This window comes from Nestor notabilis, unplaced genomic scaffold (assembly GCF_000696875.1).
Source record: "Nestor notabilis isolate BGI_N333 unplaced genomic scaffold, ASM69687v1 scaffold1455, whole genome shotgun sequence".
NCBI lineage: Eukaryota > Metazoa > Chordata > Aves > Psittaciformes > Psittacidae > Nestor > Nestor notabilis.
Genome location: NW_009928588.1, coordinates 48,904 through 72,115, shown reverse-complemented (window position 1 = coordinate 72,115; position 23,212 = coordinate 48,904). Strand labels below are relative to the sequence as shown.

Genomic DNA, 23,212 nt, shown 5'->3' with positions numbered 1-23,212 from the left:
AATCAGGTTACTAGATTTGCACATACAGAATAAAATCATACCAGGGAAGCTTGTGTATGATTGTCCCTGAGGTTCCAGCAAGAATATCCAATTTCTCTCTGTTCTAGCATTAGCAAATTACTTGGGGAGTAGAGGGAGAACCAAAGTGACCACTGCATACCAATAAAGCCATAATGAACTCCAAACACTAATAACTGTTGTTTCACACCAAATTGTGGAGCAGAACAAGCAAACCCAAAGCTCCTAGAACTACTGAACAGCACAGCAACTAATTGCCTCCTGTCAGCTTGTCCTCTTTCACTCCATGGGTTTGGGTAAGCAGAATTAAAGAAAGGAAAACGTTTAGTTAATCTGGTTTGTGTATTTTAACTCCATGTAGCAGTCCCTAAAAATTCAATCAAACTTAGCATGAGTAAACAAGGCAAAGAGAGCTCTAATGCATGCTCAGTCACAGGGGAAAACTCAGTTGGCACAGTGACACCAACTGCACCCAGATTATTTGAGATAAACAGTCTAGGAATCTATTTTCATTCACTAGATTCTTATATTTTCATTAAAACCCCCCAATTCAATTAACTTAGCACTGGATTCATAAGAGATGAGAATGTTGGGGTATAACCCTGACCCTGTGTTTCCGTTAGAAGTTCTATTTCTGAGCATGGTTTTCTCCATGGTACTATCACAACCTCTTCCTAAGAGGCAGACACATGAAAGAGCTCTAATGAACTCAAGATGTACACTGCATCCTAAGTGCACCCTGATCCCACAATATACAACTCCAGAGACACTTGCTCCTCCACAGCCATCCAGCTCCAGCCCTGAAGAACAGCCTCAGGCCAGTGCCAGCTCTCGCTCCTGGGAACCTGAGCCCCAAATCCCTCATCCAGAATTAAGCACTCGTCTCTCACTGAGTCACTGGGAACTGTGGGAATACCTGCAAGGGTTCAGGATTTGCTTTTTCTTTGGAAACCAAAATGCTGGAGAGTGGGATCAGTGTGGGAAGCTCTCGCCATTGAAGGGTACCTGCTTCTCACCCCTCAGCCTGGCACCTTAGGGTTCAGCCTGCAGCAGTCAAGATTTTCTGGTTATTCTGTGCCCTTCCATGGGGTGAGCTGCCAGGGACTGGAGCTTTTTCTGCCATCCCCATTGCAAACCAAAGCTTGAGTCAATCCTATTTGGCTTGGCTTGTGGGCACAGGATGGATCTTTTACTTACAAAGGCCTGGGAGCACAGATTCACACAGAAGCATCTCCACTCACGGACTGTGTTTATCTCCTTGTTGCTTGAAGGAACAAAGGAAAGAATCTGGGGAAAAGCCTGCAGTTTACACAGGAGGTGCTGTAAGGTGACTGTTGCACAGTGACAGACAGCTCTGGGTGTACACAAAATGCAGAAGCTGCTTTTCTTGACAGCTAAAATCCCTGCTCCAAGCCCATTTCACTTTGGTTTAAAGAAAAAGGAATTCAAATTTCAGTTTCTCCATTGAAGAAATCAGCATCCCCTGTTTAGCTGCTTGGCAGGGCCTCCTGCGTACCCACACGTAACTTCTCACACGGCACACCAAGAGCACAGATCTCAGCACTCAGGAAAGTGAAGGCTCTTTACGGTTAGAAAAGCAGGCACTGAGGGTGGAGGGACCACACTTCTGCTCAGCCCTCTGCCCAGCAGCAGACACGTGTTGTTTGGCACTCTGCTCTGCCTATCCATCACCTGCTGCTGCCGTGCAGCTCTACTGCAGCGGCTGGCAGTGCTGCCAGCAGCACACATCAGCTGGGAGCAGAGGTATTTTCAGCTCCCAGCTTAATTCATGGCACTGAGCTGGAATCAGTTAGACTGAAGCATGAATGGTGTGGTGCGTCCTCGAGCCTCGACTCGCCACCAAGTGGGTGGGCTCACGCTAAGCATGAATTAGTTATCCCAGCGGATACACGAGGAGGGATAAGGATTCGCACGGTGGCTGCACACCTCTGCGGAGCTGGCAGTGCTTGGAAGCTTTCAGCCTGTGCTGAAGGGTTGCAAAAACCCAGTGTTTCCCAAGCTTTAGCCAGGAGCCACTGAAATCTGCAGGCTTTGTTCTGCGCAGCTCTGCCACGGCAGCCCTTGTGTGTACCTTGTTTTATGTGGTGGTGTGAGAGCTGCACGTGGTGGTATTTCATCAGTGAACAATAGCCATGCCACCAGCCCAAGCTGAGAGCTTTATTCTGGTTAAGCATCTCCTACAAGAGAGTCTTTTGAAAATGAACCAGTCTTTCCTCCACAAAGATTTTATACTCAAAGTTACTATTCTTGGAAGAAAGGAAATGTCTTAAGACTATTTTCACTGGATTTAAGTGATCAAGACCATGAATCTTGAAAGACTATTGCCCTGCTTCAGCACATGCCCAGAGACGCACCCTTGCTCTGGTATAAACTCGTAGCAAGATGGATTCAGCTGCCAACAGAGCTCATGCAGGTTATTTTTGCCTCTGCCCTAGTGTGCATCACCAGCCACTTGCCACACTGCGAGAAGTCTCCATCCCTGAGGATGCTGGAAGCCCAGCACTCTATGGGGTTTGGGGTGATCCCTTTTCAGGCAAGGCTTAGGTTGGTCCTTACTAGAGGAGGCTACTGCTTAGATGAAATCAAGGTAAGCAGCAGACTGAGGCAGGGTTGCATTAGTAGTTAAACCACAAGAGACTAAGACGAAGCACACAAGATCTCCCTAGTTTTCCCTCCTGCAAGCTATTGGCCTGCTCTGTGCCGAAGCCCAGGTGGCCAAGGAAGGAAATGGACAAGAGGGAGGAGGTGTCGGCAGCAAAAACACAAACGCAAAAGCCTCAGCAGATGGAAGTGTTTGAAATCTGTTTATGAGACATGACCCACTTTCTCTCGTACATAAGCCAAAGAGGCTGGCAGGTCCTGCACACCCCCAAGCATCCCGAGTCATGGCCTGTGCTCAGGAGAGGCACTGCATCCAGGGCTCTAGCTAAAGCACTGAGAGAAGCCTCTTCCCACCTGAGTCCTGGCAATGGCTGTGGATAGCACTGCAGAGAAACCACCCGGCATTCCCGTGCTCTCCCTGCAAGCCAGTAACATGTTCTCCACTGAGCATCACCAGTTCAGGCAGGCCTGGGCAAGCAGTCTGGTCCTGAGCTCCTCCCGGAATGGTCTCAGAGGGAGAAGGGGGCTCAGGCCAGGCTGCAGGATCACAGTGTTCATCCTCCCAGCCATGCACACCCCTTCTCTCCCTCCCAACTACACCCTCCACTAGCCAGCACTGCAACAGCCCAGTGCCAAACACTAGAAGTTACCAACAATTCTAATTTGAGATCCAAGAGCCCTGGACAGCATAGGTAGGGCACAACCAGGGCAGGAGGTACTACCAGCAGCAGCACTGCAGTGCAGGGGAGAAGCTACGCCAAGCTCGTCAGGAGAAGAGGGAGGACTGGGGGAGGCGCAGAGGTTGTTCTCATTTGAAACCCCACAGTGAAATCAAGTCATAAGGTCCAACAGCTGCTATTTTTTCCCCCTCTCGCATGCTCCATCTTTTATATTTCAAAATAGTAATAATTACAAGTACAAAGAGACCCATAGTTTCTGTCTGCAATTGAAGCAAGAGGATATTTATCGTGTAATAGGAGAGAATGAAAAGGTTATGGGGTTTATAATCAATAGGGACACTTTTTTTCCCTCTGTGATACAGAGCAGCTCTTGGTAGAATCACTTGGCTCCTGCCCAGAACCTCTTGAACGGGAACAAAGCTGCTACACTGGCCCCATTCCACTTTTTTACACTCCCTCATCCTTCAGCAGTAGTAAGGTCATAGGTACAAGTAGGATGCTCAGAGGCAACTAACCAGCTAAGCACAGAGCTGAACGGGACAGAGTATGATCAAAATGCATCAATACATCAGCTAAGGACAGCAGACCAAAGCTCTTCTCGCATGGCCTGTCCTCCATAGATGTCAAACCATCTTCTGGTCTTTCACAACAAAAAGAACAAAGCAGATGCTGAAAGGTGAAGTGACTGGCCCAGGATTATGCAGTAAGTTAAAGTCAGGGCTGGAACACACACAGGACAGGATTGCTGAACAGCCCCAGCACCATATTCAGGTCTATTTAAAGGAGCAGCTTTGCAGGGAAGCAAAGTATAAAAGGGAAAACAAGAATGCAAGGGTCCAGAATGAAAGGAAGAAAGAGACAGGTAAAATCTAAAACCTGGGATTTTAGATATCCTTTTATAGGGACCCAACTAAACTTTTTGACTGAAACAAGCCCTAGGATCAAAGGCTGTTCTCTTCATAAGCCAAAGCTATTCTGCTCAGAAGTGCAATACCCATCTATCCATTAGCCATAGCTATTAACAAGGTGATGCCTAGTGACCACACATCAAAAGTGCTCTCAGCACGGCAGAATTAAGCTACTCACCAGCATTCAGGTGACAGTCTTTAATCTGGAACTGAAGCTCATTTTCATTCGGAATATCTTTCCATGTTGCAAGGAAGACCTGGCGCTCTAGAAACAAGACAGACAATCAGCCTTCCTGGCTCCTCACAGGACTGGAGCATTCATTAACTCACCACAGAACGTTACAAGGTAAACACACAAAAGAGGTTTTGGTCACATTTTGTCCTGCCATGGACAGGTCTAGAATTTGCTCCTATAACAACCTCAGTCTCACTGTAAAAGCAGCAAAGCTTGGATGGATTTTGAAACCCTCAAACCAGAGGCAGTCTTTACCATATGACCTCTTTATGAACAAAGAACAGACAGGATTTGACAAGAAGAAAGAAGATGCAAGCATTTAGGATTACATTACTGAAAACTGCTTCTTCCCAGCCAATTCAAACAACAATTTAATATAGGTGATGAGGAATATACTAATTATAGTGAACGTGGTACGGGGGCAAATTCTAGACCGATTTAAGTGGATCAAAACCTCGACACTCCAAACCATAAAACCCCAAAACAAAACAAACACCCCAAAAATCAGCCTCAAAGAAAACAGATTCACTCCTTACTTGGCAGAGAGGAGCAAAGCAGAGGACCTGAGTTCCTGTAACTACTGGAGTTGCAGCACAATGGGAACAGGCTACCAAACCAGATCAATTCAGGCTGCTGAGATGCACTAGCATGAAGGTCATGGCCAAGCACACACGAATCTCAGCCAGCCGGGCGCTGTGAGCACAGTCTGGCTGGAGGATGCTGATGACAGACCTAAAGGCACTCACCCATTTTGCCATCCTCTACGAAAAGCACATTGAGAGGAATTAGGCAGCTGAAGTAAAAGACATCAATGTTGTTTTTCACAGCCACCTGTTAGAGAAGGAAACAAGGGGTTAAAGCGGCTCTGGCAGCTGGAAGTCCAAAGGGATGCCAAGATTTCAAGCAGCCTCATCGTCTGCCCATGCACCCTGGAGTGCTCTCTCTGAGCAGAGGCCAGCTCTGAACGTTGAGATTACCTGAAGAGATGTTGCTGAGCTTCTGGGTAGTTTCAGAGAAGGCTCAGTCCCACCACTCTGCTCATCCCATTTTCACTAAAAGCTGCTTAATCCTCTCCTGTGAGCATTATCACCATGCTGCTTCAGAGCCAATTGCACTGATAGAGTCACAGCCAGCATCCTTGCTCTTTTCTGTTCACTCAGCCTCTCCCACCCCTCACTTCTTCCACCTCTGAGGTATGTTCGGACCTCTTGGCTGCACACAGCTACTATCATGTCTGTCATACTGCACATGAGCTTCTCCACCACCCCTATTTGCCACCTCACTCTTGCAATTCCCCAGCTCCAAACCCCCACGTATTCTTGATTTTCACCCCCATTTCTTCATTTTTCACCTCCTTGATTAGTCCTGTCTCAGCCTAGACACCTTCCAGAGAGCTTGAAGTGGGTCCATAGCCTGCATCTTCCTCGCAGCCCCTTCCAAGCCTTTACTATAGTGAAAGCTACGTAGTGAATGCGTGCTGGGTGTTGATTCCTGGAAGAAAGCCCTGCCACAGAGCAATCAGGGCAGGTAAAAAAAGATCACTTGACAGAAGACTTAATTCTGAGTGTCACTGAACTCCACCAGCCAGGGAGATTCACTGGAATGCCTTTTATCACACATGCTTGCCACATTATCCACTAATCTCTCCTAACACAGGGAGCAACCTTACGTTCAGTTTTCCCCAGGCTGAGAGCTGACGGTTCCGCAGGAGCAAACTGGAGGTCTGAGAAAGTCACTGTCATAATATAGCACAGAAAAAGGGAGCTCTGGGCTTTATTTCTCTGCCTCTCACACTCTCCTCACATCATCCCACATAGCCATAGCCTGTCATGGGAACAGAGTTCAGCAGCAGACACCTGCCACTGCTTGCAATGAGGGAAACTCTGCCTGTAAGAGAGACCTAGAATGGAAGTTGTGTGGGGAGCCCTGAATTTCAGGAGCTGTTTGAGCTCCTACTTCCTTTGAAAAATCCCAGAAGGAGTTCTCCAATTTGTCACTGAGCTGAAACACAAACCAGGCCATGCTAAATGCTGAGCCAAAGAAATAAATCTGCTGCTACAGAAGATGTATGCCAAGACAAACTCCAGTCACATTAATAATTACATATGTTAGTGCCCTGCTGAGAAAATCTATTGTCCCATAGCAGCAGGTTTAGAATGACATCCCCAAATGTCTGTAAAAACAGCTGCAGATAGACAAGGGACGGGAATAAACTAGAGAATTCAAACACAGGTCAGTTGATTAGACATGCATGCAAGCCAGAGGACAAGTGGTAGGAGATCAAGCTCCTGAACAAACTCTTAGAGCACTTGGGAAGGCCCCAGAAGGACAAAGAACAGCAGAAAGGCAGTTGCGATAGTTTATGGGGCTTCTACTTGCAGTCATCACTAAAGGTAGCAACTTATATTTAATTCCCACAGTGCAAACCAGCTTAAGAAGGGATTAATTTAAAGCCCACTAAAACCATGTAAATGATGGAGCAACCTAGAAAAAAAGGGAAACTGTCCTCTGAAATAGGGAGCTGTTAATGTGCTTTGATTGCTGGAGCCACACTTGCAAGTTGGAGTGTCCACTGTTTGAGCTACAGGCACCAAAGCCAGAGGGGTAAAAGCAGATTTGGTGGATGGACTTAAGTGATTTACCTCTGCAAAATGTGATCAAACAGACAGGGTAAGCAGGCAAAAACGCACCTCTCAGTCTGGGAGGGGAGAGCTGGAGGAGACAGCAGTGTAGCCATTCCATAGCTATGCTTGGATGTAAGTCATGGAGATGAGCCAGAAAAGGGAAAATCTAGGCTAAACATCTGGGAGAACTCAGTAGTGAGGATTACTAAGCAGCACAAAATTGTCCTGAGGAAGAGATGAGCTCCAGTACTTGGAGTATTTAAAATCAACCTTGACAATGCTCTCAATAAGAGGACCTGTAGAAAAACAACAAAGCATAGCAGGGACTACACTGCGTGACCTAAGCTCTTTTCCAACTCTGATTTAATGATTAATTGCCTTGCCTTAGAATTAGCTTTTGTAGCTAATTGTTGTTGCCATACAACAGCAGTTTCTTATAAGAGGGGCTAGGAAGCAGTGGTTTCTCTCCAGTCACCGTTCTGGAGGCACACTCCAAATTAATATGCTAACCCTGTCCCTGCAGTTATAAGGATGCTATAAAAAGGTATCTGCTGACCTGCTTCTCAACTCTGCAGAAACATACTGAGTAAGCTGCTTTGGCTATACTCTGGAGAGCTAACCAATTAAGATGCTCTGAAATGCAATTTCTTCCCAGCAAAGCCAAGCAAGCCACATGCCAGCCTTCCTCCCAGACTGCATCACCACTGGGTTCACGAATGACATCACGTGTCACCTTGCAAGTATCTGTAATGATGCAGAAACCATCTGTTACAAATAACATTTGCAAACAGGAAAGGGAAAAGCTACAGTCTCCTTAAACCTATAGCACTAGGACAAAACTAGTAAGCTTTTCATTCACCACCACATACTTCACCTGAACAGCCAGGCATGCACTGTTCATTCTGTGGTCCCCAAGATAAAGCACCTGCAGATACCTGGATGGGCAAACTTGCACCAAGGGGAAGCTAAGAGGCCCTACCAGTTGTTAACAGTTTTCCAAGGTCATGCTTCAGCCTCTGCACTGCCAATGCCACCTGACAGGCTACAAAAGCAACTGCAGGCAAACAGCAGATCCACAGCAGCGCCTGTGAGAAACTGAGTAGCTAATAACAGTGACTTGCCAAAAAAATGCAGTGCTCCTCAGATGGGAACATCAGCCTGAAACAATCAATGACATTTCAAGCGATACCAGTGGCTGAGAAGTCTGTCCAGGTTTGACATGCTTGGAAAGAACCTCCACTTGCATTCAATAAACCCTCCAGTCCAGACTAACTTTGCCTGTGTCTCGGCGGTTTTAACCTGCTGACCTGGACATGAACTATTAAATCTTCAGCTTGACCTTCAGCTTCAGACATTTGAGAGCTGAAACAGAAGCTTTTTTTCAATAAAAATGGCTTTCCATCTGTGAGCTTTCTGAAAGGAGGAAAAGAAATATTACTACCTCATGAATTTAGTCACGCAGACTACAAAGCTGCTGAGGGATAAAAGTCAAAAGGTGCCAGATTTTCATGTGATGCTTCAGTGCTAAAGAGGTGTGAGCACCGGGTTCCCAATCACTTATGACTTGTTCATGATCTGCCTAGAGGAAGCAGCACCTCTAGAAATAATCCCTGAGACATATTTGCTCATCTTGCAGCGTGAGCACCCTTCTGTTGTCCTTTCTCGCAGTGCAACCCTCTGATAGCCAACACATGGTATTTTGGGGTAGAGGTACCTCATAAGTTATTTTCTTCAATAGTGTGGGTTTCTGATGCTTTAAATCCCAGACTTGAGCATAAGAACTGACTTTCAAAGTCAAGTCTGAAAGCAACACAGATGCTTTCCATCAGCAGCAAGCACACAACATACCCACTTGGAATCCCATTAGCACCTACACTAAATTAAGGATTTACTTCAAGTTGGGTTTTGCTTTAGAGCCTGGTAACAGCCAAACTGTTAGGGAGAGAACAACTCTCCTCTGCAGAGTCTTTTTTACCTCTGCCAGCACGAAGTCATGGTTTATTCTGTGACAGTTTGCTGCTCTGGCTGTCAGATGCCCCCAGGGAGTGCTAGCTACTTCAGTTTGTTTGACAGGTAGAGTTCTCAGGATCCTACAGGCGCTTGACAGTCGCTGCTCTACCTACAGGCACAAGTGCTGAGCCTGGGCAGTGGTGCTGTGCACACACTGCAAGGGTGGGTGCTGAGCCTGTCATCTCCAGGCACGCTTCTTACGTCAATGGTCAGGGAACAGAATGTTCCTGGGAGGGTTATGCTCCCATGTGTGCCTGGCTGTACTTGAGGTTCAAAATGTACATTCTATCAAATGTGCTGTGCCATGTGGCAGACCTACCCTTCACCAGCAAGCTAAAAGCCTTCCACAGCTGAGCTAGGAACTGGCCAAGCTGTGATCCAAGTCCTTCATTCAGGGTGCTCCCAGGAGGGCTCTCTGCTAGAATAAGACCCTCACAAGTACAGACTCTTAAACAGCAACCTAGGCAACAAACCCAAAAAGCACCTTCCACAACTAGCTACCCCAGGCTGCTCTGTGGTGGTTGGTCCAGTCATTCTGACTCAGCTCACACACAGGCAGATAACGTGCCATTTATTAAGTAGGCTCTGAAGGGAGAACATCTGCTGGCTGGACTTGCTGCTCACGCCTATTCTCAGCCTTGCTTTTATGAAGAGATGACTGTGTGGAATCTGTTTCCAAGTACTGAGAGCTCTGTATTTGTGACCTGAGGTACATTAACACTTCTGATGAATGAAAGCTCCAGTGGTTCTGCTTTGCAAGCGAGACACTGAAGAGTGGAGGAGTGCAGGTGATGAGCAGAACTGAGCATGGAAGAGGAAGTATGATAGTGCATTAGCAAGACTGATCTTTTCTCAATGAAGAACTGCACCTTCATCTGCCTTTATAGAAAGGTTTTGCCAGACTCACTGGAAGAAACAAGTGTTCACACTGAGAGCAGCACGGGAGAGGTCTGTGTTTCCAAGTGTCAATTTGGAGGAAGAAATGCAGCTGGCAGATCCTTCCCTTTCAATACTCACCAGATCATTTTACAGGCAGTTTGGAAAACTGAAGCTATGCTTCTTTCAGTTGCATGCTCAGTAGCTGCAACAAACAGCCGTGGCAGTTGACAGCAGGTAATGCTGGGGAATGTGACATACTGATTGCCAATTCTGAATGTGGATCCCAAGAGCATGGCAATGCTCCAGGCTCAGACTCGCTACTGCTCCGGGAGTCCCTGAGGCTCCTTTTCAACTGTACTGTCTCCTGCAAGTGGTTACCACCTCAAAGAGTTGATTATCGTATTTGTACCATGGCAGGCCAGGCCTGAGCTCTGAAGCTCTACCAGCAGGCTGCGTCCTTCCCTGTTTCCAGGTTTAAGGGAGCAATTCTTGTGTACCCAAATAAACAAATCGGGTATTCTGATCTCATAGCCCTTGAAAGACCATTTATTAGCAGCTGTGGTTCTCTTTAGCATAGAAAGGTTCTCATCCCAGACATTTTCTCATTCCAAATTTGACTTGAAGTATCCGGGAGGAATTAACGTTCCTCACCAATGCAAATCCCTATTTCAGAACCCATTTTCCTCTTTGAGAGCTCCAGGTCTCACACACATGGTGGCAAAGATACCTCACCCACCCCATCTGCTTCACTAGGTACAACCCTGACAGCTTACATGTCATCAGAGCCATATCACTGCTTTGATTGTCAAAAGGCAACTACAGGACCCTGTACAACTAATAGTTATCTCCTTGGCTATCAAATACAAAGCTCAATGCAGCCTCTTGTACATGTTGGGCAAGAGCTTGTTACCACTTACAAGCGCCGTGCTCTGCAGAGGCAGCTCTGGGCAGGGGAACCACAGAACCTACAGGTGCCAAGTAGCCTCCAAAATGCTGACAGGGCACTGCAAGAGTGTCCCCCAGCAGAAGTTACCAGCACACAAATAACTAAATCAGATTTTCTTTAGCAACAGGCACGCTCCAAAGGCATCCAACAGCAGCTTTTGATTCTGCAAGAGGCAGAAAATGATGAACCAGAAAGCAGAGGCTGGAGTCCATTCAGCCCCCTACAGTGCTCTCTGTCCAGTCTAACTCTACCCTCCGAATAAAGCACTGCTTGACTGGGGGTTGAAGCTGAATGAACAGGTCAAGAAAATGATCATCTCTACTTTAGGATGGGAGGGAGAAGGCTGGTATTCAGCATCACAAGATGCAAGGTGACTGGCAAACAGAAGACTTCAGTTATATTTTACCCAAGTACACCTTTGAAAATACTTCAGCCTTCCTCATCTTCTTGTAAAATGGTTTTTTGTTAACTTGTCAAATACTTCAGTCTCTTCCCATGATGATAAATGTTAAGATTAAACCAGCTGTATTGGGCAAAAGATTAGAAATGGTAATAAAAGTAACCTGAACAAGACTTGAATTCATTACTTTTGAAATAGTTGCCTAAGGATGTACAACTAGTCTTTGAAGTTTCTAATTTACATGACAAAAGTTGAAAGCCATCAGTTTAGTTACTTCAGGACTTATTTTTCTTGTTACTAGAACAAAAAAATCCCCACCAGAACAGATGAACATAAGGTCCTGAGGTTCAAACCAGCCCTTCACCTACTTCAATGTTCCCCAGCTCAGAAAAAAACACATTAAGCAAATTCAACTTGATGAGTGTTTTGGTTCTTCAATGAATACAGGAACATTTGTATTCTCTACTCCTATATTATGCTATAAATTGTTCCCTAAGTAGGTCACCAAAACGATTTCTGAATGTTTTAAGATAGATAATTCCTACGTGAACTCACAAAACAAAACCAGCTCCTTGGCTGTCAGGGCAATGACAGATCTCCATCAAACCCACTGCTGTCAAAAAAGTAAGGGGAGTGCTCTTTTTAACTTGGCATCTGCTATCATGATTCAACTCTTTGCAGAGAAATATACTATTACTCCATATGGCAGCTTCCCCAATTGTAAAAGGGCAGCCAACTTCTATGGCAATGAGAGAGCTAGCAAATTTGCAACTAAGTCTGGCACTAATGAATGCTCTGCTGTCTCAATATAAGGTAGCTGGAGGTTTCCTCATATGTTTTCTCTTTGCTTTGTTCTAGCAGAAGATGCTGCAAGAAACAAACTGTGTTCTGACTCCTTTGGAGGTTGAATAACCCAAATACTTCACTTCCTTCCTCATCAAAGGAAGCAGCAACTTGAGAGTGCCTCGATGAGAGTCCCTAGTGTTATGGCAGATCACGAATGTCACCTCCTAGAGCCTTCCAAACTTCCTTCAGAGCAGGAGGTCGTTTTTATCACATCTGACCCAAATGCAGTGGTACAAACTCATCCTCATGACCTGGATACAGAGGGAATGCAGCTTTCCCACAAGCTGGAAGGGCCCTCTGTGGAAGACAAGCACATGTAATTCATTCACTGTCCGCATGCTCCATCGCATGACTGAGCTCAGAGCCTGAGTGTAGGACTGCTCGTTTGAGTGCCAGAGAAGCTATTTCAAGCTGTTTGCCCAAAGACTCATCAATAAGTCATAAGCCCCAGAATGGAAGTCAAAAGAAGGGAAAAAACAGTTGCTCAAGCAGAATAAATAGTAACTTCATTGCATTCTCTTAATCTAAAAAGAGAACAAGCTACTTCAAAATATTCCCCTCTATGGGCTGCTACGCTACAGGAACCCAACCTAGTTCCATCTCCTGGAGACTGGAGGCAAGTGAGACATGCTACAGTGCAAATTAACCACATCTTTGGAATACTGGGAAAATCATCCTGGAGGACCCAGCTACAGAGAAGAGGCAGAAGTCCCTCACTGAGCTCCACTCCACAGTGACTGCACATGGGAGGGAGAACTGTCTTGCTTGGTAAGTACTTCAAGACCAATGACCCTGAGGCACATCGGGACTGCTGGAGACAATTTCTTGTCCAAACCAGAGGGGAACATCTCCCTGGATCTGTTGTGAGTTTATCAGGTTGGCAGACCAGTCTGATAACAAGCCTCTTCTAGGGAATGCTGCCCCTGACATGCAGCAACAGCCTCATTAATGAAACATTAGCTGCTCACGTCATTTCTCCTCTGCCTTTACTGGAACATCTTGTTTGCCTTGGATTAAGCTATCTGGGGCAGGGATGTGCCAATTTCTTTGTAAAGCACCCTCAAGTTAAGAGCACTAAAGAAATATTAATCACTCAGCAGTTGCCATCTTTCCTGCAATTCCTTTAATTGCCTCAATTCTTGATGACAGCTCTTGCTGCCTGCTCCGCCACAGGCACGCACTTTCTCTGTTCAGACCAGTTCACAAGCCCAATCAAACCTTGTGCTTGGTTTATGGAAGATGTTACTGGAGCAGACAAAGACTTTAGTCTACACAGATGGAAGCAGTGGAATTGAGGTGTTTGAAAAGTCACAAAATTCAAGAAGTTTCTGCTTAAGTCCTTCTGGGAGAGACTAGAAAAAGGAAAAGGATGACGTTTTGGCCAGACTTACAGCCCAAATCCATGAGGTCTGCCTGGTTAACCCTAGACACATGGTGTTTCGTTACTAGAGCCTTACCACGTTGTGTTGGGCCAAACAAGCTGGGCTGAGCACCTGCTGCTCTCCCCCCTGTCCAAAATGAGACAAACCTTACCTGGAGGTTGTTCAGAGGCTCCATTTTCATGACTGGACCCAAAGTGTTGAGGGGCAGGGAGACATCAATACTTTGGTTTGGCATCAGAGGTGTGTGAATGGCCAGTGGGGTGCTTGGGATGACCCCAAAGCTGGGCAAGAGAAAAAGAGAGGCAGTGAGAGCAGCACTGCATTGCACAACACCTACTCCCCTTTTGCCAAGCACAAGCTGGCTCACCTTCCCATTACTCCTGAGCTGCCCCTGCTGTTACTCAAAGGGAGTAACACAGCTCAAAACAGCACTCAAAGTAGGGCAAAGCACAGGAAAGTCAATCAGGTCGGCCTCACTGACAACATGCACCATCCTGCCCAGGGGACCAGCATCTGAGAACTCTTCCATTACCCACACCATACAGGTCTATGTGCTGAGCAGCAGCCTGCCCAGCAAGGAGCAGCCCCTGGCCTCAAACTCAGGCCTCTTGGCTTCCTCTTAGAGCTGCAGAGCACTGCAAATAGAGTATATCACACACACTGCATGGCTGTGGTATCTTTGGGAGCTCTGGAAGAAGGAACTGGAGTCAACACAGAACAAATAGATAGCCAAGGAGGAGTATGTGGTTTGTAGCAGAGCACTGCGGAACAAATGAATCAATGCAGCCAGCTGTCTGGTCCTGAACGACAGCGTCTGGCTCTGTTGCTGGGCTTGAGGCTCCTTCAGCTGGGGTTATATGCCACCATAGCAAAGCAAATGATTACTTGCCCCTCAGTCCAAGATGCATTTAATTCCACAGGCATCTCTACTTAGTGTGGAGAAGAGGGAAAGCAGCTAAAATTTACCATAACACCTCTGTACTATGTACTGGCTTCTTTTCAAAACCAGATGCAACTGCAGATTCATAACATAGTTTGTCCACTCATTACTGTGGTTCTCTTCAGCAGAATTCACATTAGCTCAGAAATTATATTTACAGGAACAAACACATATAGGTATGCACTTTTATTTTATGCACTAAGAAACTGAGACTGCCTCTGCAGAGAGTCAGCTGCATGTGCATTGGGTTTGTCTTTCAGAAACCAGGAGATGTCCATTCTTTGTTCTCTTTAGTTTACGGCCCTAGGAGTTGAAATAAGAAGATTCTCAGTACGGGCCTAGCCACATGGTTTGCCTTCTGCAGCCATTTCACCTCGGGGAACATAAGCCCTAGTGTTTTCCCTAAGACTCAGAGGGAAAACAAAGTTGTATTTTGCTACTAAGAGGCTGGATATTACAGCACAGCAGAGCTCTAGCTTTCTTTTTTTTTAATGCTTTATCCCAAGACTGCAGTGAATGTGATTAGTAGCAGCAGGAGAGGGGGAAAGGCAATAGAAACCTCCCAATCACAAACCTTAATATTTAGACCTAAACTGCCAGCCCACTGCAGCTCTTTCCAACCCCCCAGCCACAGTGGGAAGCTGTGGCAGGAGAGCAGTATCTGTAGAAGAATAAATAGTAGTGGGTTGTATATGGAACACGTGCTGAGATGCTGCAAAAGGAGAAACTGCTGGTTTACTGTACAGCATTTAAACTTCTTGCATCCTTGAGAAGTATCGTAGAGGTGTGGCTAGAACACAGCTTGATCTATGGTGAAAAAATTACAAGCAAATCATCTTTTTTTTCAGGAAAATTTGCATGAAATATTTGCAGAGAGCAGCTTAGCAAAACTCTCCAGAAAATACAGCAGTCCAGGGAGAACATTTACTAAGACTTAGTTAGCATAATGACTTTTGTAAGTAAATCTTCTTCGTCCCAAGAAATCCCAAATTTGCAAAGCTAACAGTGATATTAAAGAGATGGTTTCAGTGGATTTGCAGTACAGAGAACCCTTTCCCAGTGAAAGGATATTAAGAAATACGGGGAACATTTCCATCACAAGATATTCTTTAGCAACCTGGTCCTTGCTCAAGATAACATACAGCAAACCACACGATCAGCTCTCTGACTGGGAAGGCTTATTTGTGTGAAGACACCATGGCTGTACTGCCATGTCATGTCTTTTGGCTGAGATGGGTTTCTGAGAACAATCTGTATGCTCCAAACACTCAAGTGGCTGCTCCTTCTGACAAAATTGTTTTGCTGCCAATTAGAGGGAAAACATGTGCCATAGGCTCTTAACTCCCAACTTCTTCACTGACAAATAGCTTTATTAATGAGACCTGTTCTTCCAGACAGTCAGGAGGTAGAGGCATTACAGACTGATACTTGTGCAGCTCAAGTGCTTGCCTGTTTATGCTCTTGCTTTCCTCAGGGCTCTTACTGGCTATAAAGCCACTAACCTGCCTAACAACTCATGAGGCTGCTTTAGAACTCTGCAGAGATTAAATGGGGCAGATGCTGTTTCAGAGCTAGGAGAACAACGGGATCGTCTGCTGCCCATTGCCTCACAGATTTATCAGTCTGTATTTCCAGCCATTTCACACAACTGGGGTGTGATGGAGAGTTCAGGCTGCATCATACAGCTGTTTCCATAACTGCATTATATACCTACATAAAAGTCCTCCCTGTATCTATCCATGTAGGTGGAAACTTCTTTCACAGGAGCATGCAATCTTTTTAACAGAGGAAGTGGGTTGATTTCTTACCTGTTCTTATTGAACTGAATGGCAAAGTCGGTCATGTGCTGCAAAGCCTTGTTGGTGAAGTTCATCTCCATGTAGATGTGTCCCTGCCTGTGACTGAATGTGCCCGAGATCTCCAATCCTTTAGCCTTCACTGCAGGCAACCAAACCTTGAACACAAGAGATGTCATTCAGCATGAGAGGTCTGGCCTGAAGATAACAAACAAGTACAGTTTTCCAAACAACAGAGAAGTCCTGAGTTTGGAAATTCAGCTACATTGGCACATTAAGCCCACAAACACTGAAGAAACACTACAGGGAAGATACAACATGAGGTGTTGAAAGGATCAAGGTCACCAATGAGTAATAAGCTCGCTGTTCCTAATCTGTATTTGTTCACAGTACTCACATAAGAATTCAAATATACTATAGCATTAGTGTGTGCACAAGAAACAGGGAAAGCCTGTGTCCATCACACTAATGCAAGACTTACCAAGACTGCTGATGGACAGGCTTCTCCAAGGACATGTTGGGCTATTAGAGGCAGGACAACACTAAAGTTTGAACCAAATAAAATCACAGATCTGATGCCACTAGCTGCCTGAGCTCTGAATCCCAAATCATCTTCGTGGGAAAAACCCAGACCTAAATTTGAGTGGTGCAAGATGAAGTACTTCTTAGCTCAAAATTACTGCGTTCTTTTGAACCTGGTCTTACATATGGCATACTATTTGCAAGCAGCTAACAACCAAAAGCTTTGAGAATGCTCTGCAGTACCTTGAGATCCTAGATCTCATAGGATGACTTACATTTACCCATCCATTGAGTGTTTAATCAGAGTGCTGAGTTTTGTTTATTCCCTTTCAGGCACGAAAGGCTGAACCTGAGCTCCCACACAGCTACTCCACAGCTCGTTACCAGAACCACGTTCTGTAGCTCAGGAGCCCTCCAGACTAAGCACACTTCAATGGCTGCATCTATGATCTCTGTCACTAACAGAGCATTTCTCTGCATTACACTGCAGTGTGCTCATCAATCACGTGATTTTACCTTCACTGTCACACTGGATTCCTCCAGATAAACATATCTTCTGTGAAAGCTGTAGCAAATTGCATCCCACCCTCAGTTTCCTGGGGAAGCTTGCTAAGAAGCAGGTTTCCAGGAAAGCTGCTCGCACAAAACTGAGATACTTGTGTCTTACAAGGGCTGTTCTTTGGAGTAATATTGTTACAGACAAAATGAGTGAACTGCTAAAGAAACAGAAGTCTGTAACTAACAACTAACATGGTCTCCAACACAGTTACTCTGGTGGGCATCCCTAATGGGATTGAGTTGAATTTGGTGCCTCAGTAGCACCAGAGACGCACAATAAAGGGGACGAGCAAGCCACCTCTGACTTCTTGTAGCTCAAGGTAAGGCAATATACTGAGGATGAGTCTTTTTCCTTACGTACAGACTTTGGAGCCACATATCCTCCAGGAGCCATGCCTATACCAGAGGAGAGCTCGAAGAGATCATTGAGTCCACTGCTCACCACCGCCGGGGTGGGTGAAGGGGCAAAGGTGGCTGGCACAGAGGAGGGAATGTAGGTCTGCCCCACCTGGAGGAGGTAGAAAGAACAAGCACTGATTAACATCACATATGAAGAGCACTACTCAGTAAATAAAGCACAAACTCAGGCAATATACTAAATATTTTAAAACCATTTGCAGCTTCCCTGCTGAATTATCAGTAGTGCTAAATAATGCATTCAAATCCCAAAGCTCCTGGCAACTAATACCTACACTTGGCTATCACCTCAACCATGCAATAGCTTTCACATCGTTTCTTACAGCTCCAGTTATCTATTCCCACTGTAGAGGAACCTTTCTTCTCCATCTCTCCTTCTCATAAAACCAGCATGCTTTGTGGATCTACCCTACATAAACCCAGGAGAAAGAAAAATATGCTTTAAATCTTCCCCCAGCAGTCTTCAGGAATCTGCATGATTTTGCATATCCACAGATAGCAAGGGAGTCATGACCGTATTGTGTACTCCCACCCAAAGCCAGAGCTCTGCATTCTCAGCAGTATTGTCCCAGAGGTTCATTACATGAAGCAGAACTAGTTGTCTCTGCCACAGGACAACCTTTCTGCAAGAAGGGCAATCCTTCCCTCTCAGGACTTAAATGAGGGCACCAAACCTTGAGTATTAACCTTTAGGTGCCCAGTTCCAGTTGGGACAGTCACACTCTAGTTAAGATTCCCAAGTTCTCCTTTACTATGAGCAGGAAGAATTATGTGCTTGAGAATAGGATTCACCAGTCAGCAGCCCAGAAACAGGCAGAAGAGCTAAGGCAGGCAGTAAGAAATACTGATGGCAGGTCTGCAGTCTCACTGCTGTTCTGTTGCTCAGGAACCCACCTGAGATGTGGTGTTTAATCAGCCCTTTGGACAGGGAGGACTGGTGCTTTTACACAACTGCTTAGTGGGTTTATGATGGCCCAGAAAGACAGAGTCCTGGCTTTGTAGGTACAATCTCTATAGGGTAAGTATCTCCCACATCCTGGTCTGTATGGCCTGGAGGCTACAGGTACACTGTACCACCAGCTCTCCTCGGCCCTGGTGCTGAGGTTAGAAAGGAATGCAGGAGTCACAGGAAAAGAAGGAGAGAGAATGACTGCAGCCAGAACAAGGGTCTCTGAAAAGCCCCCATTCCAGAACTGAGTACGCTTTCCTCACTGAATTACTGCCTACACAGTCCTGGGAAGAGGTTCTGGAGCTTTCTCCAGGAGACTGCTTTTGGCTGTGGGTTGGAGACACACTCCCTCCTGCTCACTGCATCTCCAAGTCGCCTTGCATCCTTTTCCCCTGCTTTACTGGAAGAAGCTGGTATGCATCTGAAGGGTGCTTTGCAAGCAGGCTGAAAGTCTCCCATGTCCTGTCAGGCGCTCTAGGCACTAGGACACTCGCAAAGCACAGGCACAGAGAGGAAGGCCGGTGGCTGGCAGAGTTCAGCACTGACCACATGCAGGAGGAAAGCTCGGAGCACCTCATCCTGATGTTCAGGAAAAACCTTACGTGGCATTTGGGAGGAGAAAAGCGCCGAGGTCAGACAAGCCCATGGTGACGCTGGGTTAGGGTTACAACAGAACAGGCTTTGTGAGTAGAGAGGTAAGCACCTTGGCCTTTCAGCTGCCAAAGCTGCTGCACAAAGACTGGGGTACTGCCAGTGGGAACGCTGGTGCACAACCCAAAAGCTCTGAGAAAGAAGAGCTAAGCAGATAGAGTCAGCAGGTCCGGCCCTGGCTGCTCTTAGGAAAGCCCAGGTGACATCTGGACAACATAGGTGGAGACCTGTGTGTTTCAGTTGCATTTGTCCATTTTCAAACATCTTGAGGGATTTAAAGCATCTTCCAGCACAGAACGGGTGAGGTCGTATTTAAACACCCTGAGCTTTGAGCAGCTTTTGAAATTGGGGAAAAAAATGGAATGGCACTTACTGCCGGGCTTCCTCCAATGCCCCCGCCAAGGTCACTGCCAAGCTGAAAGAGAGAAGGAGAAAGAGGAGAGAAAGACCGAGTTCATTTAAGCCAAGTGTGAGCTGGCTGGAGTGGAGCTGGATTGCCCGCACTGCTCCCTCGCTTGCCGCGCACAGGACAGACAGAAACGCAATGAAAGCACACGGAACAGAGGGGCTTTTGTGCTGTTGTGTGAGCAGAGCTATTTGGAGAACTACCCCCACAAACCTACAGCAGACGGGAGCGTTTTACAGGTTAATAAGAACAAAAGCTCATCCCTTCTCGCGCCTGTCATCTGCACCAAAATCTCTGCCCAATTCTTTGTGCTTCATGCATCAGCGCTTTCCCTTCACCCCACCACGCTGCCTGCCAGCAGCCCTGAGCAGCTCCACAAAACCCAGTGGGGTAACTGTGAAATGGAGTAAAAATAAAGCTGACAGGAAGCTCACTTCCTGAAAGCTTTAGTTTTCTAGGGAACAGCTACGAGCGACAGGCAAACACAATGCATCTTGGCTATGTTCCTCTGACATGCGGCTCTATTCAATAAGGAGGAAGAAAGAGAACGGGCTATTACAACAGCTCAGATAGGTGGGCTTTTCTTCCCTTTAAAGATGCTCCCCTCCCTTAGACAGGAATAAACCAGTTTCATGATCTAATGGGCCACTCAAATAGTAAAGAGACCTTACAGTGCACTAGAATGTTTCAGTAATGATCTCTGCCAAGCTACACAGCTACAGCTTGAAGCGACTGAAATAGCCACTGTGTACCACCCGCGCAACCCTCCATAAACACTAAATCCTCTCTGGAGCCCTTCTGCCAAACCATCCTGCAGCCCACCTAGAAGCTGTCCTACCATGAACTCCCTTTACAAAGCATCCAGACCAGTGATAAAGCCCGTTTTTTAAACATCCATACCACCATTCTACATGCTTCAGAGAATTCAGTGATCAGGACAGACTCCAAAGCTGGCTACAAGGGCTGTTTGCAAGTACACCACTCCTGTGAATATTTATAAAGCACTTGACAGATAACTGATAGCCAGGAGGAAACAAGCATGGATCTGCAGTGGTTATTCACTAGAGACATGAACAGGCATATCTGTGTCCTAGGCTTTTGTTTTCAGAAGACCATGGTAGCTTTTTGCCTAGTGCAGGGTTTTTTTGGTCACATTCAGACCAGGATCATGCCCCAGCAATGTGCATGGTGGATGAAGCAAGTGCAGGGGTGAGGGAGAAGCCAGCCCCCATGGGGAAAAAGGCAGGACTGGCAGACCAGAACAATACAGCTTGCCTCGTAGATGGCTTTGCTTTTCCATTTGATCAGGGTTTGGGGAGTCTGTCTGCTTTAAATAGCATTTGACAAACTGGGTCAACAAAGGCTCTAGATATGGTGTTCAAATATATGCTGATATGTTAAGATACTGAAAAAAGATACACCATATAGCTAAAGCAAAAGCTTCCAGGTGAGCCTGTGCTTAAAGCCAAAACGGCTCCAACCTTTTTTTCCTCTGCACAAAAGACTTGGAACCTCAACTGTGTTCTGGTCCTCAAGAGGCTGTTCCCCGGGAGATCTCATGGCAAATGTACTTTACGCTGGTCAAGAGATACCATAAAGCTTCATACTTCTCTCCCTCAGAGCACAGATAAAAAGGATAAAATGCCTTGAGAACAGCAGTGAATTGCAAGACAGTGACTGACAGAGGATAGCTACCCTCCAACAACACTAAAATCTGACAAATCCCTGTGCTGTTCTGGACCCCCCCTTCTATGCCCTGGCACCTCTCCTTCCCCTGGTCCCCACAGGAGCCACCCAATGCAGCATTAGCTACCATGAGTAGGTGTCAGAGAAGCACAAATCACACACAATTTGCCTTTTGTTAAGAAGCCTTAAGAGCTTTTTCATCCTGTGTGAAGTTCAGTTTATCTCTACTTAAGGTCATGGCAGGAAGTTATAGGACATCCCTCATCTTCTGCAACAGCAGAACAACCCATCCTCTTGCTGCCCATAGCAGTGCACTGTGCAAGTCCAGCTTACTGAAGAGAGAACAGACAAAACTGGGCAATTCCAAAGTCAAAAGAAAGACCAGCCACAGACTAAAGGAAGCCAGCCAGAGAATTGAAATCCAATTAATACTAAGCTTATAAAATAGCACTTATTACACTGTCAGGTCTTCCCCTCTGAAACAGCTTGGCTGAGCAGAGTTTTGTGCTACAGCCTGCTCTTTAAGCCAAGCCGTGTTTTAGATTAATATATCAAATCATTTACATCTTGTTACTGGCTCACTCAGGAGTAATAAATGCAACTATTACACCTCATCCCTATTCACAGTCTTGCATGCAGATGAACTTTACACTTTATACTGACAGGCTGTGAAGTCCAGAGGCAAAAGGAAAAAGGTAAAGAATCCAGTTCATTTCCACATATTATTGTATGCATGGAGGATTTCTGGTACTGTTGTCTGAAGCAGGAGAAAGACTGGTTTATCAAGCAGCAAGCATTTTACAAAGGGTATTATGGAAATGACTGAATAATTCTGCATAATGAAGCCAGCTGTTAACTATTGTACCATTTCCTACTACACTCATCATAAGAAGCTGCAGGCTAGGAATCCAACCTCGAAGAAACCCGTACACTGGTTTCTGAATGCATTCACTGTGAGGAGTAACATATTGGGGTTCCTCAAGCTGTCAGCAAGTCTTCCATTTTCCCTAACTGTCAGGCCTTGGGGGGAAAAGCAGAATTTGGATTTATTGCCTGTCTTGAGCCAAGATTCCAGCTCTCACCCCCTACAAGGCAGAGAAAAAAACCTCACTGGCTTAAAGAATTTACCATGAGCCTCCTTGTATTTCTAGATTGAACCCAATACCTCCGCTTTGTGGTAGAAAGGACTTCTTTCCAATGCCAGGAAGCTGTGACCTGCTCCTCCTGAAGCCCTGCTTTACTCACAGGAGGGGTCTGCACACAGCAGGCTGCCACTCTTTTGGCTCCTATGCTTGGGACTAAGTGCTGCAGATGTGCTACAAAGCTGCAGAGCAAGCTCCAAGGAGCTGGCAACTACACCAGGTCCCTGCAGCCAGAGCTGGCTCTACCTACATAGTGAAAAGAGAAGTGACAACATATATACTTCAACAGAAATTAAAGGGGGGAAAGTTAGTAAACAACTCATCAGTTCCACATCAGATCTGGGGTGCACAACCCACTGCAGCAGCACAGAAATCCCTGTCTCTGTTTTTCTTGCCTGTCACCCTCCTACAGCACCAATGCTCTCCCCATTCAGAAACTCCAGGTCTGTTTTACCCAATCCTCCTGCAAGATGCCCAAGACTTAACTTGATTCCAAACTCAAAACGATGGGAGAGACGGTAACAGCAACGTGTGATTAAGAGGGAAGGAGGAAGGCAGAGGGAACAGGAACCAATTACCCACAGACAATCCTCTC

At 46.1% G+C, this 23,212-nt stretch overlaps 1 protein-coding gene across 4 annotated transcripts in view; it reads right to left on the bottom strand.

Moving 5' to 3' along the window:
- Positions 1-23,212, bottom strand: part of AP2B1 (adaptor-related protein complex 2, beta 1 subunit) — a 73,979-nt gene that overhangs the window by 5,206 nt on the left and 45,561 nt on the right. The window contains exons 14-19 of one of the 4 annotated variants that reach the window (XM_010014550.1): positions 19,757-19,798; positions 17,728-17,874; positions 16,299-16,444; positions 13,702-13,831; positions 5,210-5,294; positions 4,407-4,493 (exon numbers count right to left, since the gene is read on the bottom strand). In XM_010014550.1, coding sequence (XP_010012852.1) covers positions 4,407-4,493; positions 5,210-5,294; positions 13,702-13,831; positions 16,299-16,444; positions 17,728-17,874; positions 19,757-19,798 — 637 coding nt within the window. The remainder of the gene's footprint in view (positions 1-4,406; positions 4,494-5,209; positions 5,295-13,701; positions 13,832-16,298; positions 16,445-17,727; positions 17,875-19,756; positions 19,799-23,212) is intronic. The other 3 variants (XM_010014552.1, XM_010014553.1, XM_010014554.1) reach the window with 3 other exon arrangements.